Genomic DNA, 15,362 nt, shown 5'->3' with positions numbered 1-15,362 from the left:
CCCCCCCCGCCCCGCCAAGTATGTATAATGCTGCCTTTGGAGTTTCCCTAGTTTCTGTTTCCCAAGTCTTAACCTGCCATCATCCCGAGTATAGATAACGCGATACATGGTAGGACTTTAAAAGTTTTTAAAAGGTTACTGATAAGTTTAGAAGTCACACAAATGGGATCTAATGAAACTTGAAACCATAAAACAAAAAGAAAACCTACAGAATGGGAGAAAATATTTGCAAATGATGTGACCGACAAGGGCTTAATTTCCAAAATAACACAAACAGCTCATACAAGTTAATTAAAAAAAAATCGAGTTAAAAAATGGGCAGAAGACCTAAATAGACCTCTCTCCAAAGAAGACATACACATGGCCAATAGGCACATGAAAAGATGTTCAACATAGTTACTGGAGAAATGCAAATCAAAATGATGATGAGGTACCGCCTCACATTAAAAAGTAAGCAAATAACAGGACTTCCTGGCAGTCCAGCGATTAAGACTGCTGCTACTGCAGTGGGCACAGGTTCAGGAACTAAGATCCTTGCATGCTGCGTGGTCAAAAACCAAAACCAAACAAAAAAGTCTGCAAGTAACAAAAGCTTGGAGAGGGTGTGGAGAAAAGGGAACCCTCCTACACTGTTGGTGGGAATGCAGGTTGGTGCAGCCACCGAGGAAAACAGTATGGAGGTTCCTCAGAAAACTAAGAATAGAATTACATATCCAGTAATCCACTCCTGGGCATGTATCCAGACAAAACTAATTCAAATAGATGCACCCCTATGTCTGCAGCAGCACTAACAATAGCCAAGACATGGAAACAAACGTCTGTTGACAGATGATAAGATGTGGTGCATATATACAAGGGAATACTACTCAGCCATAAAAAAGAACGAAATCATGCCATTTGCAGCAACATGGATGCAATTAGAGATTACCATGCTAAGTAAAAAATACCATATGATAATCACATGTGGAATGTAAAATATGACACAAATAAACCTCTGAATCAAATCAAGGAGAGAACAGACCGGTGGTTGCCAAGGGGGATGAGGGAGGCATGGAATGGGAGGTTGGGGTTAGCAGATGGAAGCTTTTATATGAACAAGGTCCTACTGTATAGTGCACAATTCTATTCAGTATCTTATGATAAACCATAATGGAAAACAGTACTTTAAAAAAATGTAACAATCACTTTCCTGTACAGCAGAAATTAACACTGTAAATCAACTATACTTCAATTTTAAAAAATATTGATTAAAAGAAAAACGCTGAAGGTATAAATGGTATCTTTGAACTACCATATAACACTTTAAAAAGTCCCTTTCCTAGAGCACGTAGAGGGTCTTCCACTGAGAGTTTTTTGACTTACTGTGCTGAAACAAAAGCACACACATGCAGCAGGAACTACTTTTGATCTTTTCCTGGCCTGACAGTATGAGGTACCTTCACTGGTGTGGCTGGGTGCTGAGCTGCAGTTCCCAGCCACCTGGCCACAAACAAGTGGTAGACGTAACCACCACTGTCTTTTCGTTTCCAGTATTGAACAAGTTAAATGAGATATTTGACGCCTGTTAAACAGCAACTGTAGGATGTTTTGAGCTGATGGACGTTTTAGGTAGGGTAAGCTATGGCAGGTGTATTAAACACATTTTCAGCTTCTGATGGGTTTATCGGACATAGCCCATCTGAAGTTGAAAGTCTGTACTTCAGTCAACCAAAACACAGGACCGAGCCCGCTGCAGCAATTTAATTTAATAAAATAAAATTATAAGAGCAAAAGTTACATTTCCAAAGTACCAAAACCTGCAACTGGCTCATGGAGCAGAGCCTAGGGATCCAGGAGCAGAGGGCGGGGGTGGTGCTGGGCGGGACTCCCCACACCCTCCCGCAGCACAGCACCGTCTTTCACTTACTCTCCTGGGAAAGCAGCATTTGGAGTCTACAACACTTGTGCTTCTCTCTCCAGAGTAAGAAACGCAGGTCCCTCAGAGTCTGAAAGGGTGGGTATTCAAGGTAGAGGACAAGCACAGGTGAGGCGTTGGCCGAGCCTACAGGGCAAGACTTCAGGGAATTGGAGGAGGGAGGGGCTTTGGAAGGTGCCTCTGCCTTCTCAATACTGCCCCCTGCCCCTTCCCACTGTCATTGCCACCCTGGGAAGAATCCTGCCCACTAGAGGATGGGGGACTTAAGGCAAAGGGGAAGGCTGCCTCCTGGGCTCCCTACCCCCAACTGCAGAGCTGGTCTGTGACACTGAGAAACCTGCATTTTGCCCTAGAGCCTGCCGCCTCCGAGAAGTTACAGTAGGACAGGAAAACTGGTACAGTGAGAGGGTCCTAGTCACTTCATCGCTCAGGCCCCTCAAACCTTCTGCACAGATGACTCGACTGGCACGACCTTCTTTCCCCGCTGCTTTAGACGGCCCCGGGCGTAGACTCGGAGCAGGAGGGCAGCAAAGACCACAGCCACCCCCAGGCCCCCCACCACAGTGACAGTGTGGCCGTAGAGAAGGCAGGAGAGGAGGATGGCAAAAGCCTGGCGGAGGGTCATGATGATGGTGAAGACGGCAGCCCCAAACTGCCCAATGGTGTAGAAGATGAAGAGCTGGCCACATGCAGAGCAGATGGACAGCAGCAGGGTGTGGGCGGCAAACTCGCTGTGTCGCCCCATGAAGCGGACGCCCTCCAGGAGAGCCCCCTGCTCTAGCAGGGAGCCCACTGTGAAGAGGCAGGAGAAGAAGTTGACCCCAAACATCATCTGCACCGATGACATCTTATAGGCAAACAGGGCATCCTGCCAGTTGGAGGTGAAGCTGTCAAAGGCAATGTAACCTGCCAACAGGATGAGGCCTGAGAGCGTGGTGGCCGGGGAGCTGTGGGGCTCCGGTCCGCTGGACAGGAGAAACATGCTGACCCCGATGGAGACGAGGCCGGCGGTCAGATATTCCCAGTGCTCATAGCTGCGCCGAGACACCAATTTTCCCATCAGCATAACAGGGATCACCTTGGAGGCCTTGGCCAGCACCTGGGTGGGGAAGCTGACGAACTTGAGAGCTTCATACTGGCACCAGCTGCTGAGCACATTCGACAGGCTGGCAAAGGAGTACCGGTACATGGGTGCCCCATGCCGGGGCTGCTTGCATAAGATGCAGTAGAGGCCAGACACCATCAGTGCCAGCACGCGGTTCATTAGCACCAGGAACTGTGAGTCCGAGAAGCGCTCACCTGGCAATGTGGCCGTGGCCCCGTAGCTGCGGGTCATCACTCTTTCCTGCAGCACTCCCCACGTCAGATAAGACACCTGGATGGGGAAGGGCGGAGGGAGAGGAGATAAGCAAGAGAAGGAAAAGGCAGGCCAAAAAGCGCAACAAGCTCCTCCTTCCTCAGGATGATATCGAAAATGATGAGGATGGACAGCGTAAATATCTGTAGTAACTAGAAGTTACTTTCCTCTTCTCTCCCAAATCTGGATTCATCTTGCAGGCAATCAAGTGTGTGTGAAACGCCAACAACAAATGCTTTAGAACTGACCAGACCCTGTCTGTCCCCACAGTAGGGATGTTAGAGCCGACTCCATCCCAAGTATTTTCTTCTCTATTTTCAACCAACTGTGGGGGGAAGAGTTCTTCTTTTTTTTTTTTTTTGCAGTACGCGGGCCTCTCACTGCCGCGGCCTCTCCCGCTGCGGAGCACAGGCTCCGGACGCGCAGGCCCAGCGGCCATGACTCACGGGCCCAGCCGCTCCGCGGGATCCTTCCGTACCGCGACACGAACCCGCGCCCCCTGCATCAGCAGGCAGACTCCCAACCACTGCGCCACCAGGGAAGCCCATGGGAGGAAGAGTTCTTAAAGAAGACTGCACACCTGTTAGTTCAACATGGTACACTAGGTGGAACCAGAAGTGCCCACTCCAAAATGCCATGAGGTCAGCATCTAAGCACCCCTCTCACACGCCGTAGTGGGTAAGGCTGAAACTTTTAACAGTGGGTTTATGGTATATGAGACATCATTACAAGGGGATGGGAGAAATCACAGAGGGTAGAGACAGGAGGACAGAAAAGACAGCGTTTCCTCCAACCACCCCCAATAAGATGGTGTGCCTCGGGGAGGAGGAGGACACACAACACAACCACCAGCAAACTGTTGGGACCGGCGGGGTGAAAGCTCTGGTTCCACAAAGTCCCTGTCCGCGGGGACCGACCCAGGAAGAGCCGCAGAGCCTGCCTACTTACCTGGAGCCCCGCAGCACAAAAGAGCAGCTTCAGGGCCTGCCAAGTGGGACTGGTCTCTGCTGGTTCTGCCCGGGGAGCCAGAGGAACCTCATCCGGGGCCTTGGGCTCGTTGCCAAACACACAAGTTTTCACCAGGGGGAAGCAGAGACCCCTGCCTGGAGAAAGCACACAAGGTGAAACCCCAAACTTCTCCCTAGCACCTCATCTCTCCCACAGCTGCCAGCCCGCCCTGCTGGCCGCCCTTCCTCCCGTGCCACGCCACCTCCCCTTTGCACTGCTGGCCAACACTCGTAATACAGACTGAGCAAACTTCCCCACACACCTGTCTCCAGGTAGTTCTTCCGCCTGAAGTACTGCACCAGCAGGTAGCCAGGTACCATAAAGCTCGCATAGCCAGCCGCGTTCACCAAAAAGCGGAAGAACCATAGCTGGGTCCATGACTCCAGAGGGCCTTCGGGGTTCTCTCCACCTGCCCCGAGGGAGGGGAGCGCAGCCAGCAGCACCACTGCCCACCACCTGCGGGGACCGCGGGCAGAAGGATCAGGGTCCAGCTCCTCACCCTCTGGGCCCTCCGGAGGGGACGACACTGGAGAAGGGCCCGGAGTTCCTCCCCGCCCCCCTCAGCTGCAGCCCGGCGCGGACAAAGAGCCTCTCTCTCTCCTGGGGTGGCCGGCGCGAGCCAGGCAGGGATCCCTCCATCCCCGAGAGCGGACCCGCCCCTCCGGCCACACAGGTTCTCTCTGTTCCCTCCAGCGCTCCCTGACCCCGCCCTCGGGGCTCGCGGAGACCCAGGGTCCCCCGATTTCTTCGCCCGACACTCCCGGAGCCCCCGAAGAGCACAACGCCACGGCGCCCGCCTCCACCACCACCCCCCGCCCCCACGCCGGGTCCGGGCAGCGCTAGGCTGGCCTCCTGCCGGGCATATGGGACCCCACCCGTCCCCCCGCGCTGAGGAGCGGCGGTCACGTGGCGCGGGGCTCGGTCACGTGGGCTCGCCACTCCCCCTAGCCCCCCACCTGGCGTCCATGGTCCCGGCCGCGTGGGGCGGAGCGGGGCCGGGGAATGCGGGTCCCCGGGCCGCGCGCTCCCACCACTCCCGCAGTCGCCTCCAGGAGCAGCAGGCTAGCGGAAATGCCGCGCTCTTCCCGCCTCCCTCCCCGCGGCCGCCCCTCCGCCCCCGGCCGCGACCACGCAGCGCCCCGGGCCGCCGCCGGGCCACAGCGCCCCCTCGCGGCCCGGCGGGAGACGCGGCTCGGCGCGCAGGAGGCAGGCTGCCTCTGTGGGCGGGTGGGGTCGGGTGGGGTGGGGTCGGGGGAGTGGGAGCTCCAGCCCGGTGCCGCCCCTGCTTCGTCATCGCCCTTAGCCCTCACCACCGGCCCGGAGGTGGTGCTGACCACTGCCATCCTAGGAACGGGGACACAGCTTCTGCATCCCAGGCACATCCCCTTATGTTACCATTTCCCCGTTTTCTGGCAGGAAGATGTCTCCTTCCTTCGGGGGCTGGGCAGCAGTTCTGTCCCCGCATCCTCATGACCTTCGGAGGTTCTTTCTGCGTGACCTGGCCCCCGTCTACCTTGCCCCCTCACCCACCCTGCAGAGCCCCACTGCTCTCAGTTCTTCTAATTCACCAAAAGCCTTCCCCTGAAAGCTCTCCCCTAAACCCCTACTCAGGCCTCCCCTGACCACCCAAAGTATGGCCCTACACCCACTCCACTGCTCTCCCTCCCACGATTCTTTGCCTTCCATCGCGACTTGCAATTACATATTTATTTGGATGTTTATGATTTTAATGGCTGCCTCACTAGACTAGGTCTCCAAGGGGCCAGAAACGGTTTTATTCCCACATATTCTATCCCAGCATAGGCTTGACCTAACAGGTGCCTCAAACATATGTGGAATGAGAGAAAACAACATACGAAGCCACGCTCCCTCGTGTCACCCTCCACAGGCTAGCCCTTCTCTCCAGGGTCCTCCAGGGCCGTGGTGAGGCCTCCCACTTGCATCTTCTCACTCCTCTTTCTCTTCCTCCATCCAACTGCATTTCCACAGAAAGGGCAAGAGACTGTGCTGGACAGAGAGGCCTGAGGACCATTAGGCTCCCTACCCTCCCTACAAGGCCCTACCTTGCTCAAGTGACAATTTCCTTCTCTCTGCCTCCACCACAAGGTCACAGGGCAGGCCTGTCTCAAAATCCCCAATGCACACAAACAGGCACACGCACAAAACAACTCGGGGCGGGAGTGGGGCGGGGGGTGTGTGTTTAAGTCTCTGCTGTTTTAGTGTCATGTTCTTGAAACTTCCCCATCCCCAAAGGCTCAGTTCAGGGCCTTCTGTGTGAAGTCTTTAAACAACAGTGTTTCAAAGTCCTCCTCAGCAGTGAGATGGAACCCTTTAGGGCCCTGCTCACTCACAGTTCAGTGTCTCTCCTCACTCAGGAGAGTCCATGTTGCCTACCGGCTGGCAGCTTCAAGCTGACCCCACGTGGGTAGAGGCAAGAGCCCCGCCATCTTCAACAGAGGTAAACAGGCTTCGCCCAGGTTGCCTGGGGCTTTGGGGGTCCTTCCATCCACCTGGAAGCTCTTCCTTCCAGACTGGCTCTCTTATTTGCGGTCCCTCCTCTCAGCTCGGGACTGTGCTGGCCCCAGGCTCTGGCCTCAGCAGTCCCCAGGGCACATGGCCTGGGCCCAGACTGTAGCAGCTGTGGCTCCAGCTTTCAGATGGGAAGGGGAGGAGCGTCCGGGGCCCTAGAGCCTGTCCCGGCTTCAGTCAGCACACAGCAGTGGCTTCCCGGAGATCTTCAGGTCATCAAAGGGCAAAAGGGCAAAGGGCTGAGGAAGAGGATGGAGAGAAGCAAGATCAGGGCCTGTGGACAAAGGCAGTGGTGGGGGAAGGGGGCTGGGAGACCTATTGGGCCCTTTCCTCCCCACCAAGTGTCGTTGAAGGACATCAGGGAACAAATCTTCCTACTAACCCCCAAAACAGTGGTCCCCCAGGGCTTCTAGGGCCTGTTTTTGTTTTGGGAGGAGGGTGTTGGGAAAGGGTACTCACAAAACATTTTAAATATTTTTTTAAATCAAACATTTAAAAATGGGAAAGATTCTACAGAAAACCTAGGTTTCATCTGTCTTAAAAAATTCCAAGACCTGGGAATATTGGGCCCACATTCCTCCTCTACAAGTATCTGCTGAAGTTGAGTAGAGTGACCTTCAGACAAAAGACTGTCTGGTCTCCCGCAGGCCCCACCACCTGGCTCTCTTACACCCAGCCTGCTTCTCTGATGCGCTTTAGCTGCACGGCTCCTGTAGGAGTCCAAGTTTGGGCCCCTGGTCCTGACCAATTAAGAACACAGACTGCGAGAGGGGCAGAGGCTTGCCCAAGGTCCCACAGCTGGTGAGCGGCAGAGCCGTGATTTACACCCTGGGCTCCTAACTCCTTGACCCTTTCAGCTATTACAGCGCCTGTCTCCACAAGGGAGGTCCTGGACAGCAGAGCTGAGTGTCTGCCTCTTACATCCTCAGCCAGGTCCTGGGGAGTCTCGTCCTCCACGTTTCTCAGCAGGGAGTCGGCACCTGCCTCGCACAGGGTGGATGAGATGCTTCTGAGGCCCCGGCCCGCGGCGAGGTGCAGGGGTGTGCACCCGTTGAGCATGCGGGCGTCCACCCGGGCCCCAGCCTGGAGAAGGAACTGCACCAGACCCCGCTCGTGGGTCTCCACGGCCAGATGCAGCGCTGTCTTCCCGCTCGTGCCCTCCTGGCGGGGAAGAAGGGTGTCAGCCAAGGCCCTCAAGAGAAAGCATCCCGGGCCTGGGCCCTGGGCTGGACAGCACCTTGATTGGCTGCCTCACCTGTGCGTTGATGTCAGCTCCGTTCTGCAGCAGCAGTTCCATAAGTGGCCAGTTCCTCTGCAGGGTGGCGATGTGGAGACAGGCCAGACCTGGGATGGGGTGAGGGTGGGGGCTGCATCCACCAGCTAGCTCTCTCTCCCCTTCTTCAGGGGCCTCCCTTACCCCTCAGTCCCAAGGGACCCCCTGCCCACTCAGTGCCTCTGATCACAGGACTGTTAAACCCAAAAACCCCCTCAAAAGTCTGGGGGGAAAGGAACTCAAAGTTTCCACCTTTTCAGTGTCATGTTATTGAAACTTTCACGCTTCAGGGGTCAGGTTGCTGAGTGACACCCCCACACACACACCGTCCCCCAACACACACACCCTCCCCCATGCACACACACTCCCCCAACACACACCCCCTCCCCCATGCACACCCCCTCCCCCAACACACACCCCCTCCCCATGCACACACTCCCTCAACACATACTCCCTTCCCCCATACACACACACACTCTCCCCCAACACACACCCCCTCTCCCATGCACACACCCTCCCCAACACACACACCCTCCCCCATGCACACACACACTCCCCCAACGCATACTCCCCCCCCATACACACACACCCTCCCCCATACACCCTCCCCAACACACCCCCCTGCCCCCCCACACCCCCATACACACACTTCCCTCCCCCCCCCCAACACACACACACACTCACTCACTCACTCACTTTTCCTAAAACTCTACCTGCCTTCAGGCCGCATCCAAAAGCCACCTTCTTGAGAGCTCTCTGGATCCTCAGGCCCCCAGCCCCTCCCCAGGGGCCACCTCCTCCCGTGAGCTCCCCTAGCCTTTTTGCTAGCTCCTTTCTGGCCTGGGCCCCTCTCTGCTTAGAGAAGTAGATTCAGATTCACACCCCTCACCTCTTTCAAATCTCTGCTCAAATGTCCGGGCTCCACGAGGGTTTCCGTGACCACCCTGTTTAAAAATCACATCACCCCCCGCCACTCCAGTCCCCTCACTCGGCTCTACTGTCTCCACAGCAGTGACTGCCCGTTAACCTCCTAGAGGACTCACTTCTTATGTTTATTGTTTGCCTCAGACATTCTCTGTTTTTCTCACAGATGCAAGCCTGGCTCCTACAAGTGTCTGGCACATAGAAAGCCCTCAGTACATTTTTGTTGAATAAATTAATGAGTTCATCTAATCTCTATTAAACTGAATATCTTGAGGGAAAAGTTTAGCTCTCTGCTTAGCATACAGTAAGTTCTCAATAAATTCGAAATAGAACCCATTCATTCACTCATTTGTCCATTCATTCTTTCTTTAAGCAAAGGTATTCTGAGTACCTATGTGCTTAGAACTGGAGATGCATCATCAATGGACAAGCTGTGACCCTCCCTTCCCCAAGAGTGGGGTCCCTGTCTCCTGTCCCCTCCTCATCTCATGGGCCCTGAGGCTGCCCGCACCTTGCCAGTTTTGCAGCTGGAGGTCCAGGGAGTGAGGCGGTCCTCTGCCTAGCTCTGGCTGCCCTTCCAGCAGGCAGCGGGCACAGGCCAGGTGCTGGCGCTGGCAGGCCACATGCAGGGCCGTGTCGCCGTGTCGGTCCTGTAGCACCCGGCTGGCCCCCTTCAGCACCAGGGCCCGAACTGCACCTGGCTGGTCCAGATGTACGGCCAGATGGAGTGCTGTCTGCAGGCACAGAGAGAGGGTCACAGGGCCACTGCAGCATGCTCCCACTTCCAGGAACATGCTAGCGTGGGCACAGAAATTGCCAGAGGCCAGCACCCTCTTTGAGGACTGCTTATAAAGGCTATGGTCCTGGTCTTCCTTCGGTTACCCCCCACCAAGTTCTTGGGACCCCAATTCTGGAGGCAAGGTGAGGGGAGTGGCCCCCTGCTCTCCTTTTAGGTCGCTTAAGCCCCTGGAGAAAGGATGGAGTGGGGGGCAGTGTCTAGTATCTCACCTTCTGGGGAGACCTCTGTTACCTTAGGTGATGGGGAGAGGTTGGGGGGAGGAGACAGAGGCACCAGGCAGTCTCCACCTGGCAAACTCCTCCTTGAATGCTCTATGAAGAGTCACCTCTCATATTAAGCCTTCCCTGGCTGCTTCCCACAGACGTTGGTTCCCACAGCAGCTGGCACGCATCTCCATCACAACTCTTGTCACCATGCTGTGTAATTAGGTATTGACACGAGTCCCCTAGCCCAGGCTTGAGCACCTTGTGGGCAGAGGCTGTTTCTTACTCCTCTCTGCATCCTCAGCTTCTAGCCCAGTGTCTGGCATATGATTTCCTGAGAGAGCAGCCTAAGGATGCTGTGCTGCTGCTGGGGATGGCTGCTGGGACAGACACAGGTATCTGGGCTCAGCCCACTCTTTCCACCCACCTGGTAAAGGTTGTTCTGAATGTCCAGGACCTCCTGAGGCAGCAAAGCCAGGCAATAGAGCAGCACAGCCGGGGCCTCATGAATCACCGCCAGGTGGATCAGCCTGGGAGGAAGAGCCAAGGTTTGGGGTCAGGGCCCAGGCCACAGAGAGTGGGCTGGGGTCCTGGGGTTAGAAGGAACACATCAATGTCTAAGCTGCCACCCATACGGGAGGTGCGGGAAGTGAGAGTTTGGGCCAGGAAGTGAGGGTTGGTGCGGGAAGCCAGGATCCTGGGGGTGGGAGCTCCAAGTTCCCATCTCTGGCCTTCAGGAGGGCCTTGGCTGAGGGAGAGTGCGGGCAGGGTGCTGACGGGACAAGGTCCTTCCTGTCCAGCCTGCCCACACCCCGCTCCCCTCTGGCTCCAGGGCCCTGCCGGGCAGCTGCAGGCTCAAAGCCAAACTGAAAGCTGCTGGGGTGGTGCAGAGGGGGTTTCCAGGGCTGGGCTCCCCATCTCTGCCCGCCTCAGCGGGGAGGACAGAGAGGGCAGGGGTGGGATCACTCCCCGCCCCCCTCAGAAACACATTCCAAGAGACAGAAGCTCTTGGCAGAGGAGCAGGAAGCAGGGCAGAACCCTATCCTGCTGCCCTCCACGGGGCGGCCAGAGGGCCACTCTTCAGACGGCGGGGCGTGGGAGGGGCCTGACCTAGGGCCCCCGCTCCCGTGCGCGCCTCCGAGGGGAGGTCTGGCAGTGCAGAAAATGTGTGCTTGGTGGGGGATAAAGAGCCGTAACCTGGGGGGCGGGGGGTGGCTAGGAGGGGAAGTTCCAGCCTTGGGGTTTCCCCACATCAGGTGGGGAAAATGAAAGCCGGAGCTGGAGGGTCTAGGCCAGGGACAGCTGCCTCGGGGCATTCGACAGGCGGGTAGCTCAGCTGAAAGGCCCGTCTGGGCTGGGGAGGGGGCTGCTCGGGTGGGAGGGGCGCTGGCTCTGGTGGCAGGCGAGGCCCAGGAGAGAGTGACGGAGGGAGGGAGGAACCACGATGGAAATCCCCTCGGCCAGGGCCTGCTCTCTGGTCACATTCCTGCAGCCACCTCCCTCTCTCCCTCAGTCTCCCCTCCTCCCACTTCCTCTTCCCATTTCCATATGTCCCACAGCCCAGACACCTCTGGAGGGAAGAAGGTGCCCCCTCCTCTCAGGGAACCCCCAGGGGAGTCTTGACACCTCTCCCCCCAACCTCCCTAGGGTCTAGACACCACATCTGTCTCTACTAGAGATGGTCAAGGCAGGGGCTGGGAGGTTAACAAAGGAGGGCGGGCTCAGAAACCGCCACTCCCTGGGTCAAAGGTCAGCCATAGGTATTCTGCACGGAGCTCGCACAATCTTGGTTGTGGGCCTGAGGGCTGGTGATCTGGACACAGAGTACAAAAAGGCCTAGGGTCACCCACTGAGTCAAGAGACTATCTTTCTCAAAGGCCACCCAGGACCCTTGCATCTCCAAAAAAGCAGGTCAAGACAGATATCTCCTGCCTCCTCAGCCCCGTTCATTCCAGCATCCCAGATCTGGGACCCCAGCTCCCCTCCACTCTGTTTCTCACCCCCCCAAATCCCAGCCACCCCCTCTCCTGTCGGTGTTTTCTTCTCCCCGAGGGGCAAATCCTCAACTGGCCAGTCCCTGCCACATAACTGTCTCTTACTTCAACTGCCCCCCAGCCCAGTCTCCACCAAGCTCCACCTGGGCCTGGGGAGGAAGGATGAAGTAAAGGGGTCACACAGGACAGTGAGGGGGACTTGTGGGGCTCAGGAGGTGAAGAGTGTCGGTAAGGCTGACTCTAGCCCTCACTTCCCCTTTCTCAGCAGAGGAGGAAGTTAGCTGGGGCAGCCAGCCGCCTGTCTGTCTGCTGGGGCAAGAGTGCCCCAGCCTGGCTCACCTCCTCCTCCTTAGGGCCAGCCTCAGCAATGCACCCTGGCAGCACCCCCAACCCCAGCTTCCTGGGCCCACTGGCAGCCTGTAACTGGCCCCTCTTGTTCCTTGAGACAGGGCATTCTGCGGTCAGAGGCCGGGAATCCCAGATATTGAGCAAACAAGGACGCCCTGTCCCCCAGTAAGGAAAAAACAAAACAAAACAAAACAAAACTGGGCTGGTCAGGGGAATTTTCTCTTCCTAGGGATGGGTTACTGATAGATTTCCAAGATGCTAGCTGTGTTTCCAGGTGCCTGGTAAGGGCCCTGCCAAAAGGTGGGGCATGCAGATGATGCCAGGTCCTCCGGACTGGTCCTGGCTACAGAAAGTGGGTTGAGGGTTAAGTTTGAAAGAGAGAGTGGGGACGGCCCCTTCCAGGGCTGGTGCCTTGAGGGATTCTCACATAGGGGGTTGCGGCTCCTGGGGGAGATCCCGAGTTAGCATTGGGAGGGAGGAAGGGATCCTATCTTAGCCTAGCCCCCATACTCACGTGTCTCCGTCCTCGGAGATGTAAGTGAGTGCTTCCAGCTGCTGAGGGCTCAGCGCCCCCGCGGCGGGAAGCCGCGAGTCTGGGGCTGGGTCCTCGGTCTTGGGGTCCCCCAACAAGGACAGGGGCTCAGTGAGCGATGAGGAGCCATAGGTAGAGTCAGCCCGCTCCCCATCTGTATCTTCCTTCTCCTCTGGCTCCTTGGCGGTTCCCGGAGGATGAGTCCAGGGCTGGGGTCCCCCTCCGTCTGAGGGCCCAGAGGCTGGGGCCGGGGTGGGCTCGGGCAGAGAGCGCAGAGAGCGCAGAGAGCGCAGAGACTCGATGCCCGAGTCATACTGGCTCTCATCAGTCTCGTCCGGCCCCTTCCGCGCCTCAGACATCCCCGCGGCGCCGGCCCGCCGGGGCCCGGTCCGAGCAGAATCCGACTCCGCGCCGCCTTTCCGGGTTGCAGGTCCGCCTTGCTGAGCGGGTGCTGGGCCCGGAGTGGCCTTCTTCCCGGGCTGCGGGGGCCCGAGGGGTCGGCGAGAAGCGTGGAGAGGCTTGGAACGCTGGCGGGGTCCTCGGCATCCGCTACTCCGGGCAGCTGGGTAGCCCAGTCTGAGGCGCTCGCTCGCCCCGCCCTCAGGCCCCGCCCCCGGCAGGCGCCGCGCTTCCGGACCGAGGCCCCGCCCTTCGGAATCCCCCTTACCCCGCCCTCTGCGTTGGCTCCGAGTCAGGGGTTCCCCGGTCCTGACTCACTCGTGCGTTAATTCACCCATTCATTCATTCATTCATTTATCCAACCATCCATTCATTCTTTCCCCCTTCCTTCTTCATTCCATTTGTTAATTCCATGCATTCTTTCTTTCCTTCACTTCCTGTTTCTTCATTCATTTTTCTCATTCATTCATTTATTCTTTTTTTTTAAATGCTTCCTAGGATCTTTTTTTTAATTAATTATTTATTTATTTAGGCTGCACCGCGTCTTAGTGGCGGCGCGCGGGATCTTCGTTGTGGCACTCGGGGTCTTTAGTTGCAGCATGCGTACTCTTAGTTGGGGCATGCCGACTCTATGCGGGCTTCTTAGTTGAGGCATGCATGCGGGATCTAGTTCCCCAACCAGGGATCGAACTGGGCCCCCTGCATTAGGAGCACATAGTCTTACCCATTGGACCACCAGGTAAGACCCCATTAGTTTGTTTTTAAAGGAATATTTATTAATCATCTGCACAAGCTGGGCATCCTCTGGGGAGGGCACGTGGGAGGTGGGACGGGGAAGCGTTGCTACCTGTCTCCTGACCATTGCTCTCAATTTCTCTTGCTTTTCCAGGAGATAAAGGGGACACCCATGTCTTTAAAGGAGAACTTCTCCCTTTGGGTCCTGGATAGAGAGTCTCCTGTGTCAACTTCCCAGATCACATAGAATCGGACATGAGGATGTGCTTTTTTTAAAAAAAAAAAATTTATTTATTTTTGGCTGCGTTGTGTCTTGTGCTGCACGCAGGCTTTTTAGTTGCGGCGAGCAGGGGTTACTCTTCGTTGCGGTGCGGTGCGCAGGCCTCTCATTGCGGTGGCTTCTCTTGTGGAGCACTAGGCTCTAAGTGCGCGGGCTCAGTAGCTGTGGCCCACGGGCTTAGTTGCACCGGGGCATGTGGGATCTTCCCCGACCAGGGCTCAAACCCGTGTCCCCTGCATTGGCAGGCGGATTCTTAACCACTGCACCACCAGGAAAGCCCAGGATGTGCTTTTTGAAAGTGATTTTTTTCAGGAAAACTGTTGTCTAAAAAAGCAGAGGGGTCATTCCTCACAGGGATGAAACAGTGGCCTCGGGTGGTGACATCGGGTTAGGGAAGTTTAGTTCCTTATTGTGGGACCAGGATGGGGAAGCCCGAGATATGCTGGGCAGCACTCTGCTGAGGTTCCCTCAGCAGCCCCAGCCCCAGCACATCTTTCCTCCTTCCCCATCCCTACTCTCCCTGGGGCTAAGGAGGATGTAGGCAAACCCCACTCACGTGGTGATCACTGCCCCATGATTTATCCCCTACCCCAAGTTCCAGCAATGCACTGAGAAGGTCATCCCCAAGAAAACATCTCCCTTTTCCATCTCTGGCATTGGGGGAAGGAAGCTGGGGTGTGCACGGGCAGCTGCTAAGCAGCTTCCCTACCACCATCCCCATGAAACCTCATTTTATTCATTCACTTGAAAAACATGTATGGAGATTCTCCTAAATGCCTGACATCGTTCTCTCTGCTGGAAGCAAAACCGAGTATCACAGTAACAGTAATAACCAACAACACTCCTCCCCAACAAAAAAATTTTCCCATGGTTCCAGCCTTCAAAAAGCCCCCTCAAAGTTACAACACAGAGTGATTGGGCTAAGATAGGAGTGAAAACAGGGTGCTAGAGAGGCACAGCATGGGGCCAACTACCCAGTGGGGTGAGAGGAAGGGGAGGTTCCATTTGAACTGGAGATGGGAAGGGAAGCGGGCTGGGAGAAGTACCTAGTCTCTGTTTGGGGAGG

General features: G+C 56.2%; 2 protein-coding genes across 2 annotated transcripts; both read right to left on the bottom strand.

The window, feature by feature from the left end:
- Positions 1-213: 213 nt before the first annotated feature.
- SLC35B2 (solute carrier family 35 member B2) lies at positions 214-5,364 on the bottom strand. Its single transcript, XM_060021735.2, has 4 exons — positions 5,237-5,364; positions 4,543-4,736; positions 4,221-4,375; positions 214-3,290 (listed from the first exon to the last, which is right to left on the bottom strand). Exons 1-4 carry the CDS (start codon positions 5,245-5,247, stop codon positions 2,352-2,354), a joined length of 1,299 nt encoding a protein of 432 aa, XP_059877718.1. The 5' UTR covers positions 5,248-5,364; the 3' UTR covers positions 214-2,351.
- Positions 5,365-5,985: 621 nt separating this feature from the next.
- On the bottom strand, positions 5,986-13,448 carry NFKBIE (NFKB inhibitor epsilon). The gene is made up of 6 exons (XM_060021264.1): positions 12,865-13,448; positions 10,436-10,538; positions 9,518-9,740; positions 8,065-8,153; positions 7,731-7,970; positions 5,986-7,048 (listed from the first exon to the last, which is right to left on the bottom strand). Exons 1-6 carry the CDS (start codon positions 13,239-13,241, stop codon positions 6,983-6,985), a joined length of 1,098 nt encoding a protein of 365 aa, XP_059877247.1. The 5' UTR covers positions 13,242-13,448; the 3' UTR covers positions 5,986-6,982.
- Between the last annotated feature and the right edge of the window lie 1,914 nt (positions 13,449-15,362).

This window comes from Delphinus delphis, chromosome 10, assembly GCF_949987515.2.
Source record: "Delphinus delphis chromosome 10, mDelDel1.2, whole genome shotgun sequence".
NCBI lineage: Eukaryota > Metazoa > Chordata > Mammalia > Artiodactyla > Delphinidae > Delphinus > Delphinus delphis.
Note: the sequence above shows the minus strand (reverse complement) of the source record. Positions and strands in the feature narration are given on the sequence as shown.